General features: G+C 36.5%; 1 protein-coding gene across 1 annotated transcript; it reads left to right on the top strand.

Moving 5' to 3' along the window:
- Positions 1 to 20,625: 20,625 nt before the first annotated feature.
- Positions 20,626 to 22,632, top strand: LOC124081309 (disintegrin and metalloproteinase domain-containing protein 29-like). Its single transcript, XM_046427519.1, has one exon. It carries the CDS (start codon positions 20,626 to 20,628, stop codon positions 22,630 to 22,632), a length of 2,007 nt encoding a protein of 668 aa, XP_046283475.1.
- The last annotated feature ends 3,813 nt before the right edge of the window (positions 22,633 to 26,445 follow it).

The following is a 26,445-nucleotide window of genomic DNA, read 5'->3' as shown; positions in this document are numbered from 1 at the left end:
AGAAGAAGCTGGTCTGATTTTTGTTGTATATGATTAAAAAATAAATTTGTAGTAAGAGTGAAATCAAACTAGAATGTGCAAGTCCATTGTCATGATCCACTGAATAGTTGATTCTTGTTGCTAAGCAGCTAAATTTAGAACTTAAGAAACTGAGAGGCAAAGAGGAAGAAATTTGTTTCTATGTCATGGCAAGTCTCAAAAAACTTAATTCTTGAAAACAGACAGTATAGACTATCTATGTCTAAAGTCACAGGTAGAAAGGATAATGGAAACCATTTATTCTACTGGTAAGTCATTTAAGAATTTGTAAAGGAGAGGGGCACTAAATATTTATGCATGCATGTTAACACAGCCACACACACTTACACAACAGAAATTTTTGTTCCCAAGTGTGCAGATTCTGTTTGAAGTACATCTCTTCTCATCTTTTATACATTGTTTGATATCAACTAAGTTGACTTTTTAACCTGCTGTGCTTTACAATTATACATAAGATTGAATCTTGGAGTGAAAAGGGGTTTGGAAATTGGGTCAGAGACTTACATATCCTTGAAAGAGGTTTAGAGAGAAGGACAAATTGATCAAAGAAAGTATTTTAGTGTGTTTTAAAAATGTTTTATCAGAAAAATCTTAGTTATTATTGACACTAGTATGCCATGTTGATGGTAATGTGATGTTGCTTTGATATTATGGATTCTAGATGCCCCAACATAATGTAATGTGTGCAAAGTAAGCCTGACTCTGAAATATTTTAGAATCTGTTCTCTTTGTATTACATTTAACCAATGTTGAGTTAAGGAACATATTCTGATGAAGACCTATATGGTTTCAGTTCATTTTCAGTAACACGATGTATTTAATTATCCATTTCCTTCACAGAAAATCACACTGTAACAAAAAAATAAACAAAAACCATACACACAAACATACACATATATTAAGGGGAAATACAGGAAATCTGAATATTAGAAAATGAAGATGTTAAGCTATTAATCATAAGTTGTACATGTTTGCCTAAAAAGTATTTGGTGATGGTGGTGTTCATGTCAGTTGTAGGAATTTTGTGAAATAAGATATCTTCTTATTACTGAAGATGTTCCTAAGTAATTCAGCTCTCTTGTCATTTTAATGAACAGGACAATATTTAACCTAAATATCCTTCTCCACAGCAATATGAAACAATATAGCCAATATTAAGACAAGTGTCACAGTTCTTATTAAATGGGTAAAATAAAAGATCATTGATTTAGCAATATAAACTAAATTAAAAGTCAATAACATTAAAAGGAATGCAGATCTTATGAAGTGAAAAAAGAGAGTTATGAAGGTATTTTACAAAAGAAGAAAAAAGTGTATTAAAAAGATAATAGAGTTTGAAATATCTGTTCTTAAATTCATCCTTTATTTTGGGGTCAGAATATCTAGCCTTAGCTCTGAGTATATTCCACCCAGTGGTTAGCATCCCCTAATCATATCATCTTGTGTATTTGTTGGTGTTTCCCAACAGTGTTGGCCACTTTGTTGTAGAAGAGAGGAAAGCAGGTGACAGCATCAATCCAAAATGAATGGAAGATATTGGATGATTTGAGAACTGATGGAATCTGGGTATAGGTTATCTAGGAATTAAGAGAAAATTCAATAGACAGACAGAAACAAAATTAAAAAGTCAAATCATTTGAGGTCTCTGACTTTGAAAAATAAATTTAGACGAAAAAAAATAAGTTGAGATTTCTGCTCCATCGATGATTAAAGAGTAAAAAATAAAGTCCACAACAGTGTATTATCAGATAATTCCTGGTTTGTGATTTGTAATTATCTTTGAGAATTTAAATAATCTACCTCTAGTCTGGATCATATTGCATAAGGAGATTCTGAGAATGAGACACTTATAGCCCACATGGTTTTCACACTGTTGAGAAGAGGGTTTCAGTAAAATTGAAAGATAGGGAATTCTTCATTAAAAAAAAAAAGTGAATAAAAACTTGATTAGTTTCTGTGTCCTCTATTCTGTACCATTGGTCTACCAGTCTGTTTTAGTGCCAATACCTGCTGTTTTTGTTACTGTTGCTCTGTAATATAATTTAAATTCTGGTATAGTGATGTGATGCCAACCGCTTCCCTCTTCCTGCTAAGGATGCTAAGGATTGCTTTAGCTATTCTGGGTCTCTTATTTTTTGAGATGAATTTCATGATTGCTTTTTCTATTTCTATGAGGAATATTATTGGGATTTTGATACAAATTGCAATACAGATTTGATAAATCTGTTTATTGCTTTTGATAGTATTAATTCTGCCTATCTAAGAGCAAGGTAGATATTTCCATCTTCTAAGGTCTTCTTTGATTTCTTTCTTTAGGGTTCTGTATTTTTCATTGTATAGATCTTTTACTTCTCTCATTAAGTTGATTCCCAAGTGTTTTTTTTTTGAGCCTATTCCACAAAATTATAATTACCTTAAATTAGACAAAGATGCCAAAAACATACATTGGAGAAAAGATAATCTCTTCAACAAATGGTGCAGGGAAAACTAGAAATCCATATGCAACAAAATGAAATTAAACCTAAACCCCTGTCTCTCACCATGAGCAAAACTCAAGTCAAAGTGGATCAAAGACCTAGGAAATAAACCAGAGACTCTGCATCTAATAGAAGAAAAAGTAGGCGCCAATCTTTATCATGTCAGATTAGCCCCCAGCTTCCTTAATAAGATTCCTATAGCACAAGAATTAAAACCAAAAATCAATAAATGGAATAGATTCAATCTAAAAAGTTTCTTCTCAGCAAAAGAAACAATCTGTGAGCCTACATAGAGAATAATAGAGAGCCTACATCTTGGGAGCAAATTTTTACCCCTTACACATCAGATAGAGCACTCATCTCTAGGGTGTATAAAGCTAAACACCAAAAAAACAAATATCCCAATCAATAAATGGGCCAAGGACCTGAACAGACACTTCTCAGACAATGCTATATAATCAATAAACAGATATATGAAAAAATGTTCATCATCTCTAGGAATTAGGGAAATGCAAATAAAGACTACTCTAAGATTTCATTTCACTCCTGTCAGAATGACAGCTATTGTGCAAACAACAAAAAGTTTTGGCGAGGATGTGGGGAAAAAGGTACACTCATACACTGCTGGTGGGACTGCAAATTGGTGCAGCCAATATGGAAAGCAATATGGAGATTCCTTGGAAAACTGGGAATGACCACCATTTGACCCAGTTGTCTCTCTCCTCAGTCTATACTCAAAGGACTTAAAAATAGCATACTATAGGCACACAGTCACATCAATGTTTATAGCAGCACAATTCACAACAGCTAAACTGTGGAACCAACCTAGATGCCCTTCACTAGATAAATGGATAAAAAAATTGGCAATATAAACAATGGAATACTACTCATCAACAAAAGAGAATAAAATCATGACATTTGCAAGTAAATGAATGGCGTTGGAGAAGATAATGCTAACAATCCCCATAAAACAAATGCTGAAGGGTTTCTCTGATATAAGGAGGCTGACTCATAGTGGGGTAGGGAGGGGGAGCATGGAAGAAATAGGCGACCTCTAGATAGGGCAGGGGGTGGGAGGGGAAGAGAGAGGGCAGGGGGTTAGCAATGATGGTGGAATGTGATGGACATCATTATCCAATGTACATGTGTGAAGACACGAATTGGTGTGAACATACTTTATATACAACCAGAGGTATGAATAATTGTGCTCTATATGTGTAATATAAATTGTAATGCATTCTTCTGTCATTATTTTTTTTAAAAATTTAAAAACCCAAAAGAGAAACTTGATTATTGTTGCATTTCATAAGAGAAGGTTTCCAGAAATCACAGAAAAAAAACATTCCAGAAGAATTTCTTATTTTCAACCAGATCAATACTGATATGTTAATTTAAATTTTAATTTCCCTAATAGATAGTAATATTAATGGATTTTTTATGTTCTTAATAGCTGTCTGTGCATCCTCTTAAATGACATTCATGTTTAAGTATTTTGATTATATTCTAACTGTATTGTTTATTTATGGCCACTTTTGGGAGTTTCTTTTAAATATTATTACTGTAAATATTTTAATTAGATGTGTGTTTTGAAAATATTGTCTTGCAGTGTGTAACTCATCTTTTATCCTCTTAAATGGACCTTTGCAAAGGTAAAATTTTAATTTCTATATTTTTTAATGTTCTACTATAAGCTTTTCCTTTAATGGATTATGCTTTTATTGTCAAGCATAAATAATTCTGTGTCTAGTCCTAAACTCTATAGATTTTAGCCCATATTTATTCTAAAAATTTTTAAATATTACACTTAAAATTTAAATATTTGACCAACTTCAAGACAATTTTATTTAAGATAAGATGTTTAGGTTGAGGCTTATTATGTTTATTTATGAATGTTCAGTTGTTCCAGCACCATTGTTGGAAATTCTATCACCCTTTAATTGAATTGCTTTTTTCACTTAATTGTAATTTAATTTCAAGTATTTGTGTGAATATATTTTTGGGTTCTCTAACATGTTCCCATTTTTTTTTGTTTTATAACTATACTATTATGGATTATTCTAATTAAATAGTGAGTTTTAACATGGGGAAGAGTCAATCCTCTACTGTGTTCTTTTTCAAGAGTTTGTGACCATTTTATTTCCTTTTCCGATAAACTGTAGTATACACTTGTTTATATTTACAAAGTCATGGCTTTTTACAGAAATTACATGCATGTACAAATATGCTCAATGAAACCCATTATTCTAAATAATTAACATGCAGTAATAAAAATAAATAAAATTTCAGTTTTCAAATAATTGAGATATTTAATATGTTGAGTTTTCCAATTAACATGAGATTTCTTCATTTGCTTAGATCTTCTTTTCTTCTTTCACCACCATTTTGAAATTTTTAACTTAAAAATTCAAGACATATTTAGTGAAGTTTCTATCTAACTAATTCGTTTTCTTAGGAATAGTTATTAATGGTATTTTACTTTAATTCTGATATTCACATTTTTATTATCTAGAAAGGTTTTTCATTTTTTTCTGTTGCTACTTTACCTTGTACTTTGTATGCACTTTGTTTTGATTTTTTTTGTCATATAATTTGAGGTTTTATATGTAAACTAATTTGGCATCAGCAAACATACATAGTTTTTTTTTTTTTTTACTTCTTTCATTCCAATATGTATGCTTTTTGTTTCTTTTTCTTGCCTCATTTTCAGGGAAAATTTTGGCACAACATTCAATAACAGTGCCAGAAAGGGCATCCTGCCTCTTTTCTAATTTTAGAGGAAAATTCAGTTTCTCATCATTTATATGATGTTATTTGTAGGTTGTGCGTGTATGTTGAATTTGTGAGGTTGAAGAAGTTCCCATCTATTTCTAATTCCCTAAGAACTGTTATCAAGAATAAATGTTGTATTTTATTGAACACTATTTCTGTGTCAATTGGTACCATTATATCATTCTTCTTCTTTAGCCTATTGATTGATTTTCAAATGTTGATTCAGGCTTGCATAACTTGGATAAATCTCACTTGGGGTGGCATACAATCCTTTTTAGGCATGGATGGATTCGACTTCTTAGTATTTTAGTGAGAATTGTGTCTTAATTCATAATGGATTTTATTTGCTAGTCTTTTATAACTTGCCATCCATGGGGAATTGTTTTCTTCTGTTTTTATTACTTTTGTCAGTCTTATAAGTTTGTTCATTTTATTATTTTCATTTTTCAATTTCTTTATTGTTTTTCCTGTTTCATTTCATTTATTTCTGTGTCTGTCTTGATTATTTCCTTCCATTGGTTGCCTGGGTTTTCCAGGCTTTTTTCCCTCTAATTTTCTTAAGTTGAGAATTTAGATTATTGATGAGATATTTTTTTCATTTTAGTGTGAGCATTATTTAGTGATATCGGTGGCTAACAGACACTACTATTTTTTTTTGTCTTGCTTTGTTTAAGTTGTTGAAATCTTTGGATCCCATTTTAATTTATTCATATCAGTTTTGAGTTTATAACTTTGTTTATATCACTTAATGATTGCTCTAAATATGTGATTCTATCTTATCATACCATACTGGCATTAATGTCAACATTTAAAAGGCAGCACTGAAATTTTTACTTAGTTTTCTTTTTTCTCCCTGTTGTCTCCTTTTTTGTAAAATGTTATTTTTTAGAGCAGTTATTGGTTCATAGCAAATTTGTGAGAAGAGTATGGATTTATTCTTACAGCCGTTTCCTTTCATATTGAAGAGCATCTCATTCTAACATTACTATCTCAGAGTGTTATATTTGTTACAATTAACCTATATTGACATATCATTATCAACCAACACAGTTTACATTAGGGTTTACTCTTGATGTCATTCATTCTATGAGTTTTGATTACGGTATATGTACTCACCACTACAGTATCATCCAGAATAGTTTCACCTTGCTAAAAACTTCCTGTGCCTGCCTATTCATTCTACTCTGCCATCAAACCCCTGGCGTCCACTCATTATTTTGTATTACTCATGATATTGCCTTTTTCAGAACATTAGATAATTTGAATCATAGAGTATATAGACTTTCAGTTTGTTTTCTTTCATTTAATAATATTCATTGAGTTTCTTCTTTGTTTTTTCATGGTTTGGTAGCTCATTTCTTTCTGGATCTAAAGAATATTGACAATCAACTTCATTTCATTCACCAACTGGGGGACATCTTTGCTGCCTCTTAGTTTTAGTAATTATGAATAAGGGTAGCATACACAAGTGTGCACAGGTATTTGTGTGGATACAAGTTTTCAACTCATTTGGGTAAATAGCAAAGAATATGATAGCTAGAGTGCATGGTAAGTGAATGTTTAGTTTGGATTGGTTTTCTAAGTTTCTTTCTCCAGAAGATTTGTGATTGTTCAAATGTTGAGTTTGTGTCCTCCTACTCTGCTGAACTTAATAGCTCTAGAAGTCTTTAGGAGGAATCTTACAGTTGCAATGTATATAAAAATAGGAATGTGTAGTGTCTCCAGATTTATAAAATTTGTTTGTCTTTGTACTTGGAATTGGATGCAGGAGTTTTCTACCCCTCAGCTACATCCCCAATCCCTTTTAACACAAGTTCTTGCTAACTTGCCAACACTGGCCTTGAATTTGCAATCCCCTTCCTTTAGCTTCCTAAATAGCTGGGATTACAGGCATGTGCCAACATGTTTAGCCATCTCCACCTTTGCTTTTCATTCTCAACATTTATTTAATAAGACTGATTTGTCTATTCAAGGTCTTTTGTGATTCCATATGAATTTCAGAATATTTTTTCCTATTTCTATAAAAATGCTATTGGCATTTTGGTGGCTTGCACTGAGTTTGTGGTGCTATGAGTAGAATGGACATTTTAATTATATTATGTATTCCAATTAATGAACACAAGATATCTTTCCATTTGTTTGTGTGTTCTTTAGTTTATTCATTAAAGTTTTGTACTTCTCAGGGTAAAGTCTTTACCTCCTTCATTTATTCCTAAGCATTTATTATTTTTAGTGCTATTGTAACTAGAACTTTATTTTGTATTTATTTTTCAGGTATTTCATTTTGAGCATATAGAAACATAACTGATACTTGAATATTATGTGTAGATTTCGTATCCTTCAACTTTATTGAATTCATTTATTCTGTTTATTAAATTAAATATTTAGAGCTTTCTAGATATAAAGTAATATGATCTTCAAATAAAAATTTTGCTTCTTCCATTCTTATTTGGATGGAATTTATTTATTTAGTATTTTCAACTTAAGTTCAATAGTGTGCAAGACAATCAACACTTACTGCTTCCTTGATGCTGTTAGTTTTCAAAATTTGCTTCTATTCATATTCTGTATTCATTGATGTATTTAATTATACTGATTTTTAATATTTTTTTACAAAATTGTCTTACACTAGAATAAAAAGTCAATTATCACCATCATTATGTTATTATAGCATTATGTATTTGTTTATATAGTTATCTTTACCAGCGACTTTATTATCTTTTATACTATAGAATTAATGTGTTGTGTCTCATCATTTCAGTTTAAGTAAATCCATTTAGCATTCCTATATAATTCTTGTCTTGTGAAGGAAAACTCCCTCAGCTGTTATTTTTGTGAGAGAGTCCTTATCTCTTCTTCTTTTTTTTATATTTTTAATTTTTTATTGTGGTTTGTTCAAAACATTACAAATTTCTTGACATATCATATTCCACACTTTGATTCAAGTGGGTTATGAACTCCCACCTTCACCCCATACACAGATTGCAGAATCACATCAGTTACACATCCATTGATTTACATATTGCCATACTAGTGTCTGTTGTGCTCCGCTGCCTTTCCCATCCTCCCCCCTCCCCCCTCCCCACCTCTCCCCTCCCCTCCCCTCCTCTCTCTCTACCCCCTCCACTGTATAACCCTGAGGGTCTCCTTCCATTACCATGCAATTTCCCTTCTCTCTCCCTTTCCCTCCCACCTCTCATCCCTGTTAAATGTTAATCTTCTTCTCCTGCTCTTGGTCCCTACTCTGATCTTAGTTACTCTCCTTATATCAAAGAATACATTTGGCATTTGTTTTTTAGGGATTGGCTAGCTTCACTTAGCATAATCTGCTCTAATGCCATCCATTTCCCTGTAAATTCTATGATTTTGTCATTTTTTAATGCAGAGTAATATTCCATTGTGTATAAATGCCACATTTTTTTTATCCATTCGTCTATTGAAGGGCATCTAGGTTGGTTCCACAGTCTTGCTATTGTGAACTGTGCTGCTATGAACATCCATGTAGCAGTGTCCCTGTAGCATGCTCTTTTTAGGTCTTTAGGGAATAGACCAAGAAGGGGAATAGCTGGGTCAAATGGTGGCTCCATTCCCAGCTTTCCAAGAAATCTCCATACTGCTTTCCAAATTGGCTGCACCAATCTGCAGTCCCACCAGCAGTGTACAAGTGTACCCTTTTCCCCACATCCTCGCCAGCACTTGTTGTTGTTTGACTTCATAATGGCTGCCAATCTTACTGGAGTGAGATGGTATCTTAGGGTGGTTTTGATTTGCATTTCTCTGACAGCTAGAGATGGTGAGCATTTTTTCATGTACTTGTTGATTGACTGTATGTCCTCCTCTGAGAAGTGTCTGTTCAGGTCCTTGGCCCATTTGTTGATTGGGTTGTTTGTTCTCTTATTGTCTAATTTTTGGAGTTCTTTGTATACTCTGGATATTAGGGCTCTATCTGAAGTGTGAGGAGTAAAGATTTGTTCCCAGGGTGTAGGCTCCCTATTTACCTCTCTTATTGTTTCTTTTGCTGAGAAAAAACTTTTTAGTTTGAGTAAGTCCCATTTGTTGATTCTAGTTATTAACTTTTGTGCTATGGGTGTCCTATTGAGGAATTTGGAGCCCGACCCCACAGACTGTAGATCGTAGCCAACTTTTTCTTCTATCAGACGGCGTGTCTCTGATTTGATATCAAGCTCCTTGATCCATTTTGAATTCACTTTTGTGCATGGCTAGAGAAAGGGATTCAGTTTCATTTTGTTGCATATGGATTTCCAGTTTTCCCAGCACCATTTGTTGAAGATGCTATCCTTCCTCCATTGCATGCTTTTAGCCCCTTTATCAAATATAAGATAGTTGTAGTTTTGTGGATTGGTTTCTGTGTCCTCTATTCTGTACCATTGGTCCACCCGCCTGTTTTGGTACCAGTACCATGCTGTTTTTGTTACTATTGCTCTGTAGTATAGTTTGAAGTCTGGTATCGCTATACCGCCTGATTCACACTTCCTGCTTAGCATTGTTTTTGCTATTCTGGGTCTTTTATTTTTCCATATGAATTTCATGATTGCTTTCTCTATTTCTACAAGAAATGCCATTGGGATTTTGATTGGCATTGCATTAAACCTATAGAGAACTTTTGGTAATATCGCCATTTTGATGATGTTAGTTCTGCCTATCCATGAACAGGGTATATTTTTCCATCTTCTAAGATCTTCTTCTATTTCTCTCTTTAGGGTTCTGTAGTTTTCATTGTATAAGTCTTTCACCTCTTTTGTTAGGTTGATTCCCAAGTATTTTATTTTTTTTGAAGATATTTTGAATGGAGTGGTTGTCCTCACTTCCATTTCAGAGGATTTGTCGCTGATATACAGGAATGCCTTTGATTTATGCGTGTTGATTTTATATCCTGCCACTTTGCTGAATTCATTTATTAGCTCTAATAGTTTCTTTGTAGACCCTTTTGGGTCTGCTAGGTATAGAATCATATCATCTGCAAATAGTGATAATTTAAGTTCTTCTTTTCCTATTTTGATGCCTTTAATTTCTTTCGTCTGTCTAATTGCTCTGGCCAGTGTTTTGAGAACTATGTTGAACAGAAGTGGAGAGAGAGGGCATCCCTGTCTTGTTCCAGATTTTAGAGGGAATGCCTTCAATTTTTCTCCATTCAGAATGATGCTAGCCTGAGGCTTAGCATAGATTGCTTTTACAATATTGAGGTATGTTCCTGTTATCCCTAGTTTTTCTAGAGTTTTGAACATAAAGGGATGCTGTACTTTGTCGAATGCTTCTTCCGCATCTATCGAGATGATCATATGGTTCTTATTTTTAAGTCTATTGATGTGGTGAATAACATTTATTGATTTCCGTATATTGAACCAGCCTTGCATCCCAGGGATGAATCCTACTTGATCATGGTGTACAATTTTTTTGATATGTTTTTGTATCCGATTCGCCAGAATTTTATTGAGGATTTTTGCATCTAGGTTCATTAGAGATATTGGTCTGTAGTTTTCTTTCTTTGAAGTGTCTTTGTCTGGTTTAGGTATCAGGGTGATGTTGGCCTCATAGAATGAATTTGGAAGTTCTCCCTCTTTTTCTATTTCCTGAAGTAGCTTGAAAAGTATTGGTATTAGTTCTTCTTTAAAGGTTTTGTAAAATTCTGCTGTATACCCTTCCGGTCCTGGGCTTTTCTTAGTTGGTAGTCTTTTTATGGTTTCTTCTATTTCCTCAATTGATATTGGTCTGTTTAGGTTTTCTATATCCTCCTGACTCAATCTGGGCAGATCATATGACTTAAGAAATTTATCTATGCCTTCACTATCTTCTAATTTATTGGAGTATAAGGATTCAAAATAGTTTTTGATTATCTTCTGTATTTCTGAAGTGTCTTTTGTGATATTGCCTTTTTCATCCCGTATGCTAGTAATTTGAGTTCTCTCTCTTCTTCTCTTCGCTAGCATCGCTAAGGGTCTGTCGATTTTGTTTATTTTTTCAAAGAACCAACTTTTAGTTTTGTCAATTTTTTCAATTGTTTCTTTTGTTTCGATTTCATTAATTTCAGCTCTGATTTTAATTATTTCTTGCCTTCTACTTCTTTTGCTGTTGTTTTGCTCTTCTTTTTCAAGGATTTTGAGATGAAGTATGAGATCATTTATTTGATGGTTTTTTCTTTTTTTAAGGAATGAACTCCAAGCAATGAATTTTCCTCTTAGAACTGCTTTCAATGTGTCCCATAGATTCCGATATGTTGTGTCTGTGTTTTCATTTATCTCTAAGAATTTTTTAATTTCCTCCTTGATGTCTTCTATAACCCATTGATCATTCAGTAACCTATTGTTCATTCTCCAAGTGATGTATGCTTTTTCCTTCCTTCTTTTATCGTTGATTTTCAGTTTCATTCCATTATGATCAGATAAGATGCATGGTATTATCTCTACTCCTTTATATTGTCTAAGAGTTGCCCTGTGACATAATATATGATCTATTTTTGAGAAGGATCCATGTGCTGCTGAGAAAAAAGTGTAACTGCTTGATGTTGGGTGGTATACTCTATATATGTCAATTAGGTCTAGGTTATTAATTGTGTTATTGAGTTCTATAGTTTCCTTATTCAACTTTTGTTTGGAAGATCTGTCCAGTGGCGAGAGAGGTGTGTTGAAGTCTCCCATGATAATGGTATGGTGGTCTATTAGACTCTTGAACTTGAGAAGAGTTTGTTTGACGAACATAGCTGCACCATTGTTTGGGGCATAAATATTTATGATTGTTATGTCTTGTTGGTGTATGGTTCCCTTAAGCAGTATGTAGTGTCCCTCTTTATCCCTTTTGATTAACTTTGGCTTGAAATCTATTTTATTTGATATGAGTATGGACACTCCTGCTTGTTTCCGAAGTCCATATGAGTGATATGATTTTTCCCAATCTTTCACCTTCAGCCTATGTATATCTTTTCCTATCAAATGAGTCTCCTGTAGGCAACATATTGTTGGGTCTTGTTTTGTGATCCATTCTACTAACCTGTGTCTCTTAATTGGTGAGTTTAAGCCATTAACATTTAGGGTTATTATTGAGATATGGGTTGTTCTTCCAGCCATATTTGTTTATTTCTGTTACTAAACATGGTTTGTTTTCCTCTTTGATTATTTTCCCCCCCTTTACTGTCCTACCTCCCAATGTTGGTTTTCATTGTTATTTTCCATTTCCTCTTCCTGTAATGCTTTGGCGAGGATGTTTTGAAGAGACGGTTTTCTAGCTGCGAATTCTTTAAACTTTTGTTTATCGTGGAAGGTTTTAATTTCATCTTCCATCCTGAAGCTTAATTTCGCTGGATACACAATTCTTGGTTGGAACCCATTTTCTTTCAGTGTTTGAAATATGTTATTCCAGGATCTTCTAGCTTTCAGAGTCTGTGTTGAAAGATCAGCTGTTATCCTGATTGGCTTACCCCTAAATGTAATCTGCTTCCTTTCTCTTGTAGCTTTTAAAATTCTCTCCTTATTCTGTATGTTGGGCATCTTCATTATAATGTGTCTAGGTGTGGATCTCTTATGATTTTGCACATTCGGCGTCCTGTAGGCTTCTAGGATTTGGGATTCTGTCTCATTCTTCAAGTCTGGGAAGTTTTCTTGTATTATTTCATTGAATAGACTGCTCATTCCTTTGGTTTGGAGCTCTGTACCTTCCTGTATCCCAATGACTCTTAAGTTTGGTCTCTTAATGTTATCCCATATTTCTTGGATGTTCTGCTCATGGTTTCTTAACAGTCTTGCTGAGCTGTCTATGTTCTTTTCCAGTTGAAATACTTTGTCTTCATTGTCTGATGTTCTATCTTCTAAGTGTTCTACTCTGCTGGTAGTATTCTCCATTGAGTTTTTAAGTTGGTTTATTGCTTCCTGCATTTCTAGGATTTCTGTTTGTTTGTTTTTTATAACCTCTATCTCCCTGTATAGTTGATCCTTTGCTTCCTGGATTTGTTTGCGTAATTCATTGTCGAAGTAATCTTTCATTGTCTGATTTTGCTGTTTAATGTCTTCCTTGATACTCCAGATCATCTGAAGCATGTATATCCTGAATTCTTTATCTGACATTCCATCTGCTGCAGCTGTTACCTCTTCTAAAGTTGCGTTGACCTGCATTGCTTGTGGTCCTTTCTTTCCTTGTCTTTTCATACTGCTTGCGTATCTTTCCTGCAGGTGCGGGCGGCGGCTCTGCTCTCTCCTTATTCCAATTGGGGTGTCGTGGCTACCACGCCGGCAGGTCACTGGGCCTGTTCTGGGCGCTGGCGGCGGCTCTGTTCTGCCGCTACTCCAATTGGGGTGACGAGTGTACCACGCCGGCAGGCCACCGGGCCTGATCCGCCGGTCGGTTGCAGGTTTGCCTACCCTGCAGGCGCGGGCGGCGGCTCTACTCTGCCCCTACTCCAAATGGGGTGACGTGTCTGTCGTACCGGCAGGCCACTGGGCCTGTCCTGCTGGTCGGTCGCAGATCTGCCCACCTTTCGGGCACAGGTGGAGGCTCTGCTCTGCCCCTACTCCAATTGGGGTGTCGTGACTACCCCGCCTGCAGGACGCTGGGCCTGTTCCTGGCCCGGGCGGCGACTCTGCTCTGCCCCTACTCCAATTAGGGTGGTGTGTGTACCACGCTGGCAGGCTCCTGGGCCTGATCCGCCGGTCTATTGCAGGTCTGCCTACCTTGGAGGCGCGGGCGGCGGATCTGCTCTGCCCCTCCTACCACGCCTGCGGACCCCTGGGCCTGATGTGCAGGTTGGTCACAGGTCTGCTCACCCTGCGGGCACGGGTGGCGGTTCCGCTCCGCCCCCACTCCAATTGGGGTCACGTGACCACCACACCGGCAGGGCCTGATCCGGGCGTGGGAGAAGGATCTGCTCTGCCCCTACTCAAGTTGGGGTGACGTGTGTACCACACTGGCAGGCCACTGGGCCTGACCCGCCAGGCTGTCACAGGTCTGTTTACCTTGCAAGCGCGAACGGCGGCTCTGCCCTGCCCCTCCTACCACGCCCATGTACCACTGGGTCGCGGGTCTGCCCACCTTGCGGGTGTGGGTGGCGGCTCCGCTCCGCCCCCTCTCCAATTGGGGTCACGCAGTCACCACACTGGCGAGCCACTGGGCCTGCTCCGGGCGCTGGCGGCGGCCCGTCTCCTCCCCTCTGGCTCGACGACAAATTGAGGAGACTCAGGTGTCTGTGCCTCACCCCCTCTACCAGGAGACCAACTGTTTATGTTGCCGCTGGTATTGATGAAGTTCTCTCCTCCGCCGCTTTCTGATGACATCAGATCTCTGCCATGTTGGTATCCTATGCGAATGGCAGCATTTCGTTCCCCTTGCCAGGCAACCAAAGCAACGGGTGAGTCCTGACCGGCCCTCAGCAGGACCCGGACCGAGAAGCAGTTTCCGCGGGCTCCTAGCCCCGGGCCAGGGAAGTTCCGGGAGCCGGAACTCGGCCGCTCCGTGCTCGGTGTAAGCTCCTATAAGTGTAGGCTCCAAGAAGCAGTCCCCGCGGGCTCAGTTCCGGGAGCCGGAATTCGGCCGCTTAGTGCTTGGTGTATGCTCTGATAGGAGCAGGGTCCAAGAATCAGCCTCCGCAGGCTCCGCAGCCCTGGGCCAGGGCGGTTCCGGGACGGTTCCGGGAGCCGGAACTCGGCCGCCCCGTGCTCGGTGTTCGCTCCGATAAGATCAGGTTCTAAGAAGCACCCAGGCACTGAACCCTAGCAATCTGTCTGCAAGCCGCAGGCGAATTGCAGCCGGAAATTACCTGTTCTATGGCTGAATGAGCTGCGGTCAGTCGAAAACATGTATGGTGACGTCAGCTTTCCAACATGGTGGCTGCTGGCCTCCTCTGTGGTCTGACCGGTGTGGAGAACAGAGATGGACCGCTTCCTTCCCCCGTCTCGAACCCAGAATTCAGCCCTGAGTACGGTGCTTGCACGGCTGGCAGAAACTGCAGCGCTGTATCCCTGCGTCGCTATCTCCTCGTTTCCCAGCGCGCGCTGCAGACTCTAGCCGCGGGGCGATTTGCTGAATAAGCAGTGTTACCCTCCGTGCGACAAACCTCTCGCGTTTGAGTCCCCGTAGCCGATCCTCGTGGGATGTAAATCCTTCTTCCATGTTCCGGAGCACCCCACTATTGCTGGAAATTCCTAACAAGATATCCTTTAGCCGTCCTGACTTGTCATACTCCCACACAGTGAAGCAGCACACGGGGGCAATGCACTCCCCTCGCCGCCATCTTCCTTCCATGACTTTATCTCTTCTTTATTATTGAAGGACAGTAGTCCTGGGCACAGTATTTTTCTTAGTTCATTTTCTGTTATTATAACAATATCTGAGACAAGGTAACTTATAAACAAAGGAAATTTATGTCTTATAATTTGATGGGCTGGAAAATTTGAAGTCAAAGGACTACATTGGTAAAACCCTTCTGGTTAGTTGTGCCCAAGGTACCCAGAGGTAGTAGAGGACAGCAAAGAACAAACATGATAAAGAAATTCACTTTTATAATAAGGCCTCTCCCTTAATAATGTATTAATCCATCAACACATGTGTGGCTTAATAGCTCTGCCCTCATGACTCCTTTACCTCCCTAAGGTTCCACCTTGAAATACCACTCACATATGCTTTTAAAGATTGTTTCCTAAACTCACAACTAATGATACTGCTATAGTATCACTGTTTGTAGAGGACAAACAGTGATACTATAGCAGTATCATTAGTTGTGAGTTTTTCACTTTCAAGACTATGAACATATCCATCCTGCTCTCTTTGGGGGCTACAATGTTACTGCTGAAAATCTGCTGATAGTCTCATGGATAGTCCTTTATGTATGATAAAGTCACTTTTCTCTTGATGCTTTGAAAATCTTTGTTATTGACTATTTTATGTCTTTGTGTATACTTTTTTAGGTTCATCTCATCATGAAATCTTTCGGGTTTTGTGGATATGCGTATTTAGTTCCTTCCCCAGATTTGGGAAATTTTTTAGCTATTATTTCTTTGAATAAGATTTCTGGTCCTTTTTCTTTCTCTAATCCTTCTGGGATTCCCATAGTGCATATATTGGTCCTGTTTATTTTTTTTCACAAATTCCTCAAGCTTTCTGGTTTTTTTTATTCCTTTTTATTTTTCTCCTCTATTTAATCTCCAATGATGCATCTTCAAGTTTGCTAATCCATTTCTTCTGCTTGATCTAGCCTGCTAATGAATCTCCTCAGTGAATTTTGCAGTGTGATTTTGGTGTTCTTTAGCTCATAATTTTTGATGTATTTTAATATCTTGTATTTTTGTTGAAATTCTTACATTTTTCATGCATTATTTTCCAGATTTTAATAATCATCTTTATAATTATTGTTTTGAATTCTCTAGGAGATAAATGTTATATCTTCATTTCATTAGGATTTATTTATGGAGATTTATCTTTTATCATTGTTGGGAATATTTTTGTCTGTTTCTTCATTTTCTTTGACTGTGTTGACCTCTTGCATAAACAAAGCAGCTATCTTTCTCAGTCTTCACAGACTGTTTTTGTACATTAAAAAACTCCCATCAGTTATTTTGGCCAGAAATTTCATAGTCCTCTCACACTTTCATGCTAGCCCAATGGGCTGTCCTAGTTCTTTGCAGCCCCCAAACATCTGTGATATATTAGGTCTTCTCAGTGACTGGGAAAAGCAAGACTGAAACCAGTATCTTGGGAAGCCCCAAGCAATGTTGGGTCACTGCTAGCCTTGTCCAACTCTTTCCTTCTTCAGCTTGGATCTCAGGTTTTACACTCTTATTGTGTGATTAGCTGTGAGGAGGGCAATAGTTACTGTCATCCTAAATCAACATCTCAGTTCTCATTAGCCCTGGGTGGCTAGATTATGCCTAGTTCTGCCAGCACTCTGAGATAAGAAAGTTATAAGCCAGTCTTTAAGGAAATCCCCATAAATATTTGATCATTGGATGAACAGAGCAACTCTCCTTCCCTAGAGAAAAGCTGAAATCTGATGTTTTTGCCTGATAAGTCTGTCCTGGCCCAGAGTTGAAGCTGTGATAACAGCCAATCCAAAACCATGTTTCTTCTCCCGCAGGAAAAGAACATTATGCTAGTTCCATGAGAACAAAGAGACAGGCAAGATAAAGCTAGTTCAATGGAGAGTCCCAAGGAATTTGGCACTTTGAATTCATGAACAACAACTTTTTATTCCCAGAGGAAAGTTAGGAGCTCAAATATTTTTCTCCTGACTCTTGATGACCTTGGATGAGGCTATGTTATGACTACAGCCCATGTTTCTGTCCCGATTCTCCCACAGTTGGCTAGATTGTGCTAGTCCCATCAGCATTCCAAGGCTGGAAGATGAAAGCCAGTTCTTTGGAAAGCAGCCACTGTGAAGCTGGGAAGCTGATTTCATGGAGAATCATGGGATTTTGAAATCTATTCCTGATCATTTGGTATTGTGCTAGGTGAAGGAATTTAAAGAGAATATGTTCAAAAAATCCCTCAGCTTTGAAGCTGGTTTGTATTCTCCTGGGGTACAGTAACCTCTCGATTACTTCTGGACTTCTCACAAAGGAAAACTGAATTTTTGCTGAATTGGTGTGTTTGTATGGTAGGGGCAGTTAGGGGGGCTTCCTACTTTCAATTTTGTTGATGTCATTCTATATCTGGACCATTTTATTTGGTTTAAGATATGACTCAAGAAACACAGTAATACTACTTAAATCTTTGAATTTAAGAAACAGTTGCCCTTTTTATGTTTAGAATGTACATTGTGCCCTGCTTTTGTCAGCTGAGTCAAAAATACCTGTTTAATTTTAAGAGCTCTTTCAATACCATTCTTGTGTATTTTGTTTTTCTGACTCTGGGGTCAAGGTCAATCATAACTGTTCCCTCTGGAAGTAGAAGGTTCTACACCTTCCAATTATACCTTGTATAACTGGGTCACTTTCAGGCCTAGAGATGGGAGGATCAGAAGTCACCTGGCTTTTATCTTCTTAAGTCACTTGGTGGAGGGCATGGAGACGTCAGATTTCCTTATGTTTCTGCTATGGCTAATTTGGACTGCCCTCCTGTGCCCTCATTGTGGAACACAGGTCCGTGTCCTAGCTAAGATATTTTCTGCTATTGTTGAATATGGACTGACCAGCTGCTTACCTGGCTACTAAAGAGTATTAAACCCACCTTAATCAACATTAAGTTTATGTTGCCTCTGTACCATGCTCACCACTACACTAGTTGTGGAATTTGTTTGAGGAAAGCTTGCTAAGTTTTTGAGATTGCTACTGTGTAAGTATTGGTACATATGTGTGTCCTGGCTCTAGAGCACATGCTAGGGTCATTCACTAAGTATTTGTTCAGATTTTTTCATTCTCATTTGGCTAGAGCAAGAAAACTTGTCTTAAGATTTCTTTTCTTGTCAATGCCTCATGGAGATACTATATTAAGACATCTCCAACATACTGGATATAATAGAAATGTAAAATCAAAACACAAGCAACTCACCGTGTTGTCAGTCAAGTCCAGAGTTCTCTTGTCAGCCTGTCTGTTTCTTTTCAGAGTCTGTTTGTTGTTATTTGTTGAATTATTCCCGTAGCATCTAGCTGTATTTAGAGGGAAGATTCAGGCAATGGGAGTTGGGGGGGGTCCCAACCCCCATATCAACTTGTGTCAGAACCTGAGTCCAGGTTATTTTATGAAAAATGTTATTTTTAAAAAATATATCAAGTATAAATGCTTTTTGAGTAACATATCACTTCAAAGAAAAATCACAATCAAGTCAAGCATTCTACGTTATGGAAGTATTAAGCCAAGCATTTTAGGAGATACTAACATTTGTAAAAATATCAAAGAGGCTCTTGAATATCTTCCAGTCTGAAAATGCTAGTAAAGAGAAGAAGGTAAGGAAGAGGAAATAAAACTAACTAAATATTGTGTTCCAGAGAAGTATATAGGAACTATCTGTTATGGGATGAATGGTATGTTCCCCCAAAATATACATGTTGAAAACATAACTCCTAATATGATGGTATGAGAATGCAGGCCATGAGAAACAATTAGGCCATGAAGATGAAGTCACCATGAATTTGATTACTGCCCATACAAGGACAGACAAGAGAGAGTCTTCTTTTACTCTCTCATCTTCACCTGAGGAGATAGTAGTAAGGTGGTCATGTGCAAACAAAGAGGTAGGCCCTTACCAGACACTGAATCTGCCTGTACTATGATCTTGGACTTCCAGAACTGTGAGAAACAATTGAGAGATGCTGTTGTTCAATTATCTATTGTACCTAAACTGGCTAACATATAAATAGGAACAATATCCAAATTATTTTGCTATACTGTGTGCATGCACAAATATATAACAATGAATCCCAGTATAATATAACTGTAATACACCAATAAAATATAGAAAAAATTAAATATGAACTATTCTGCACAAAAATACTTTAGGGTTGTTGATATATAATAAATATATTGTGCATAAAGAAGAACATAAATTCAGTGATTTTAATGCTGTAAACTGAGTTTTTGTGCATCCTCCAAATTCATCATTTTATCCCAACCACCAATGTAAGATATTAGCAGGTGGAGATTTGGGTAGGTAATTAGCTCATGAAGCTAGAGTCCCCATGAATAGGATTAGAACACTTATAAGAACAGACAGAAGAACATGTTCTATTGCTCCCTGCTCTTAAACATGTAAGGTTCGGAAAAAAGAGGGCATTTAAAAACCAGGAAGCAGGTATTCACTAGACACTATCTGCCATTGTCTTGATCTTGTGCTTGTCAGCCTTGAGAATAGTAAGAAATAAATTTGTGTTCTTTAAACCACTGAGTATATGATATTCTATTATAATATTCTTATTTGCTTTAAATAGTACTATAGAAAAATATTTAAAGATGATGTAAGAGTGGCTTTCAAAAAGACCTATTCATGCTTATGTTAATTCAACCCTTGTAAACTGGAATCCTTCAAGCATTCTAAGATGTATGGTCATCTTTTACTTGAGATCCTTAGATTTTAACTAATTATTGTGGGATTATTCATATTTATTCATGTATCCAGAGAATAGTATATTGAATTAATATTTGTTCATCATCCACATCACTTTTATTGCACTTCTTTTTCCCTCTAATTCACCAACCTCCATACACTGTTGTTTTTGTTTTGTTTTGTTTACAGGTCTGCAGTTGTGATGGTTCAACCCTGATAATTCCTTGATGACCAACACAGTGCAATGACCATTTCAGATGAAGGAGCACACCAACTGCAAATTCAATCTTGTCTTTATCTCATTAGGACCAATAACTCTGTAATAGTGATTTCTTAATCACTAGAATTTAAGACTCATCAAATATGAAGATATTTTTCTTGCTACATTGGCTTGGGGTATTTCAGTTCTATCCTGGATTCACCCAGGCTGAGCACCCCCAATATCACAGCCCCCCAGAGGTAGTGATTCCTTTGAAGGTAACTGGCACTACTAAAGGATTGAAGCATGCAGGTTGGCTCTCTTATAGCCTGCATTTTGGGAGCCAGAGACACATTATCCATATCAAGGCCAAGAAAAACTTGCTGTCCAAACACCTACCAGTGTTCACCTACACAGCCCAAGGTTCTCTATTTGAGGATCAACCTTTTATCCAGAATGACTGCTATTATCATGGTTATGTGGAGGGGGACCCAGAATCCCTGGTTTCCCTCAGTTCTTGTTCTGGAGGCTTTCAAGGAATGTTACAGATAGACAACATTGCTTATGAAATCATGCCCAAGGAGTTTTCTACCTCATTTGAACATCTGGTTTATAAAATGGATAATGAGGAGACAGAATTCCTAACAAGAAGATCCGGCTTAATGCAAGATGAAATAGCATGCAAACTAGACTTTCAAGAGATTGATAATTTCACTCTGAAGCAGAATTCTTATGTGAGATGGTGGACTGATGTGTGGTATGTTAGATTAGCCGTGGTAGTGGATCATACCCTATACCTTCATTTTCAAAGTAATATATCCAAGATACAGGAGCAAATATTTATTACTACAAATGTAGTGGATTCCATTTATGATGATATAGATGTTAATGTATTATTACTTGGTATTGAGGTCTGGACTGAAGTAAACTATATTGTAGTAGATGACATACAGAAATCTCTGTCAGCATTTAGTCAATGGAAGGCAAAAAGCCTTTCTCCTCATCTATCACATGATGCTGTGCATCTTTACATAAATTCAAGATTAGGTGGACAACCTGGTAAAGCCTACATGCATGGTATATGTACAAAGAGATACAACTGTATAATTGCTACTCACCTAAACAAATCCTTGAATGAGTTTGCAATCAATGCAGCCCATGAGCTAGGTCATCTTTTAGGTATGTTTCATGATGCTGATATATGTGAATGTGGGCAAAAGTCATGTATAATGGGTCAGGATAAGGATTTTGCAACAAAGTTCAGCAACTGCAGTTATTCTGAGTTTTGGAAAATGACTGTACAAAACCAAAACTGTGCACGCAACTATGTTCAGACAAAAGATATGTCGAAGCGCTGTGGGAATGGAATTGTTGAAGAAGAGGAGGAGTGTGACTGTGGACCTTTACAATATTGTGCAAAAGATGCCTGCTGTCTCTCAAACTGTACTCTGAGTAAGGGGTCTACTTGTGCTTTTGGACTTTGTTGCAAAGACTGCATGTTCTTGCCTGCAGGTGAAGTGTGTAGACAACAGGTCAATGAATGTGATCTTCCAGAGTGGTGCAATGGGACATCCCATAAATGTCCAGAGGATGTACATATGCAAGACGGAAATCTCTGTAACGACAGGGCCTACTGTCATGATAAAAGATGCAATGACCGCAATAAACAGTGCAAGGATATTTTTGGCCACACAGCAATGAATGCAAATTTGAATTGTTATGAGAAAATGAATACTCGAGGTGACCGCTTTGGTCACTGTGGCACGCATGGATCTACATACATAAAATGTAACATTCCAGACATCCTGTGTGGGAGACTTCAGTGTGAGAATGTGACTCTAATTCCCTCTTTGGGAGACCATTCTAGTGTGCACAGGACTCAGTTCAATGGCATCACCTGCTGGGGAACTGACTTCCATTTGGGGATGTCCATACCTGATATTGGTGAAGTGAAAGATGGCACAGAATGTGGTCCAGAACGTATCTGCTTGCATAGAAAGTGTGTCCCTATGTCTCATTTAAAAAGTGATTGTTCGGTTAAGACCTGTAACATGAGGGGTATCTGCAATAGTAAACATCATTGCCATTGCAATGATAACTGGGCCCCACCTGACTGCAAGGAAGAGGGTAGTGGAGGCAGTGTTGATAGTGGCCCACCCCCTAAGAGATAGGAAGGAAAACTTATTCACCCATCAAAATGGGACATCATTCTCTTGTGACCTTTTCTTATGTTTTACTTTTTGGTTTTATTACATACAAAAATATAGAAGAAAAAAGGGAAAAAAAATCCAGTCTTATGAAACAACAAAGTATTCAGACTCAACAATAAGAAGAAAAACAAATCTTGAGATTAAAATTGAAAAGAATTTACAAAATGTTCAGACTCGATATCAGAAAGAAAAATGGAGTGTTGAAATTAAAAATAAGAGACATAAAATGTTAACAGTCAATATGTGAAAGAAAAAAAATCATTCTTAATCTGGGAAAAAAATCAGTACTGATTTCAAGAAAAATCATCCAAATGGTAATAAAATTTCTGAAGAACTGAAGTTTAGTGTCCTGACAATATAAATATTAACATATATCTTGGGGAAACTTTGGGATGCATTCTCTTTCAGAATAATAGGCATTATTTATTAGATTTGTAATTTGTAGAATGTTCCTACTCTTCATCATTTTAAGAATGTTGAAGTTTTAGTTTTCCTGAAATTGATCTTTTCGTAAGTTTTTAATTAAGTTCTCTTTCATGGGATCATGTGTGTTTTTAAAAATTACGTCTTTCAATTCTAAAACTCTACCCTATTTTTATTTTACTTTGGAAAATGACTTTTGCTGTACCAACAGTGTCTGCTAATAGGAATAACAAGGTAGAAATCCTAAAACTGGGTATCTGATCATTTCCAGTTGAGGTCAGTTTTAATTTTATAACAGACTGTAGACTGAACATAGTAGTTGGTTTCAATCCAAACCTTTATCTATTTTTTTTCTCCTTAGACACTACCAGAAACAACCTTATTGACAGCCTCATAGATACCCTCATAGCCGTCAGATGTATGTACCTCACAGTTTGAGTACCTCACAGCTCTGAGTCCTCAACCAGGATCCTGGGTTTCTAGCACCAACAGCTTAACAGTACCTATTTTTCAGAGTTCTGTGTCATAGACATTATGGAGTGGTTCTAGAGTCAGCTGGGTCCAAATAAACCAACTTCTTCTTCTTTTCAAGTCAGCCCCATGAAGGAATTCTACCTCCAGCAGTTACGACTGTAGTAGTTAAGAGTAGCAAATGTCTTCTGCAATTTTTCTATCCTTCAACATCTTTTCCCTATTTTATTGCATTTATTTTTCTCGCTTTAAAATTATGGATCCAGGTCTCCTTTCCTGACCAAAGCACAACTCTTACTGTACAAATTCTGCTAATATGTAGGAACTAGAAGTCTTTAAGCATCAAACTTTTGAATTTTAACACTGCTATTCACCATCTTGGTTAAAGTACTAAATTATAGATAATTTTCTTTAAAATAAGAATAGGGAGGATGATAATAACACTTGTCACTCAACTTCTGGGTTCCTTTGGTTATGAAATGAGACACAGAAGATACTCTCTCATATCTAGGTGTAGGGTATGGTGAGGCTTGGCAGGCAAATTATTACTCTAGGATAAATCTATATAATAGCAAATACATTTTTAAAACTACTGCTGTAAAGGAGTCAGAAAGTTGTGGAGAAAATGAAAAATAGGAGAACTTAAAATAATAGAGAAGGAAACAATCATGAATTTTGGTCTTCTTTTCCCCACTAGAAATCTTGATGATTCTGGATATAAATTAAGGATCAGACTTGGCCCATCCAGCTAGAGGGTCTCTACTGAGGAAAGAGGAACCTGAAAACCTCTATGTACCTGGAAGAGACTAGTTTAAAAAGTTAAAAATATAAAGGTATCAAATCCAAATCAATTTTTCTCACATCATATTTTCTGAGTTTAGGTTCTCTGTGGGTGGCTAAAGGGAAAGACTTAGGCTTCAAACTGGTTCTTTAGTTTCCTAAAGAACTAAGAAAAGCTTGATTCTAGCACATGTACTATTTCCACTCTAAGTCCCTCCAAAGTTTTTGATGTGCATGGGTCACATGCTAGAAAATTAGTTTTGAAACTTCAATCTTCAGAACTTTATTGCCTGTTGTATTTCAGTGCTAAGGAAATAGAGGAATTGGTGTTTTTCATTAAAACTCTAGAAGGGTACATGTATCTTACTAAAAATATACTATTCTCTAACCTATCACAATGTGAAAGAAGATAGTTTCATTTCAGCAAAATTTTAAATCTATGCAAAATACCAAATGTATATTCAAAAAATAAAATATTTATAAAAAGAAATCAGTGACACAGTAGTACTATAGACTTGAGAGTGAAGTATACTAAATTAGTTAACTGAAAAAAGTCAGTTAAAAATTCTTATACATATAGAAATTATGGAGAAAAAAATCTTCAAAAATAAGGTAGTAGTTTGAATATTATATAAAACATAACAGAGTCTAACATTTTAAAACTAATCTCCCAGTTCAGTAGGAGAAAAAAAATTAAATAGAAATAATATTCACAGATTTAATTGCTGTGAATTTCTCAAAAGTATGGAAAGATATCATCCTGTTATTTAAGCAAACTCAGTGAATTCCAAGCAAGATAAAAGAAACACCTATCTAGACATGTCATACTTACACTGTTGAAATGCAGAGCCATACGGAGATCCAAATAGCAGCTAGATGCAAAAAGCCATATTTTAAAAGGATCGACAATAGACTGTTATTTTTACAAAATAACAAAAGTAGGAGACAATGCAATAACATTTTTTATTCCGTATTTATAATTACCGACTTAGTGTTCTTTTGTGGTGTAAATAATTTATTCATGTTCAACATAGGAAAACAAAATTTTCCTTAGGCATACAAATCCTCCTTGGATAGCACTCAAATAAATACTAATGCTACTTTTTAGCCAGGAAGAGTATAATATCAGAAAGAAAGAGGAGTGGGTATGATATGCAGGTGGGTATGAAGTACACAAGAATGGGAGTAAACAGATGATGAGCAACGAGAATCAGTTTAATTGAACAAAACAATACCAATAATGTCTTGTGGATTATAAAATGTATACAGAACAAAAATCAAACCCACTTTACAAAAGCTATGGATTCATGAAATAGAATTTAAAAGTTTTAAGTTTCTGAGAGTATTATAAATGATAAATTAATCATATCTGACTATATTGAGAATAATATTATGATCTCCAGGGTAACAACTAAAACAATAATGACTAAATAATATAAGAAATTTAGTGAATACAAAGTTATAGTAAACAATATTTGATTACTACAAATATAGTCAAAATTGAGGAAAATAAACACAATACATATATAAAAAGGAAATGTAATAGATTATAGTATACACAGGACCTTAGTAAAACTGATATATTATATAAAGAAGATTGAAATAAGTCAGAATGAGTAAAGTATAAAATATAGCATTATTCTGCTTATTAGAAACACAACTTAAAAATAAAAACTCAGAGTATACAAAAGCTTGGAAATTTTCATATCATGTTAATATTAACCAAAGAAAGTTGGTGTCATCCTACTAATAGGATGAGGACTTTAAGACATGACACATGACTAGAAGTAGTATATTTTGCAATGATCAAAGTCTAATCACACTTAAAATATGACAGTCCTAAATTTGTATGCAGTCCCTTCAGTAATTTCAAAAGTATAGGTAAAATAATGAAATAGACCAATCCATGACCATCCAGAAGGGGACTTGAAACCTGCTCTCTCAATAGTGATAGGACACTAAATCACACAATACAAAATCTTCAACACATAATTAACAAACAATATAATAGATACAAAAGAGAAAGAGTAGTATACAGAAAATTGACAAATTCACTTTGGTTCTCCTGCATGTGAACTAGTTACTAAACTCAACTACATG

The sequence above is a fragment of the Marmota monax genome, unplaced genomic scaffold, assembly GCF_021218885.2.
Source record: "Marmota monax isolate L192 unplaced genomic scaffold, Marmota_monax_Labrador192_F-V1.1 WCK01_AAM20220418_F8-fsc00159, whole genome shotgun sequence".
Classification (NCBI taxonomy): domain Eukaryota; kingdom Metazoa; phylum Chordata; class Mammalia; order Rodentia; family Sciuridae; genus Marmota; species Marmota monax.
Note: the sequence above shows the minus strand (reverse complement) of the source record. Positions and strands in the feature narration are given on the sequence as shown.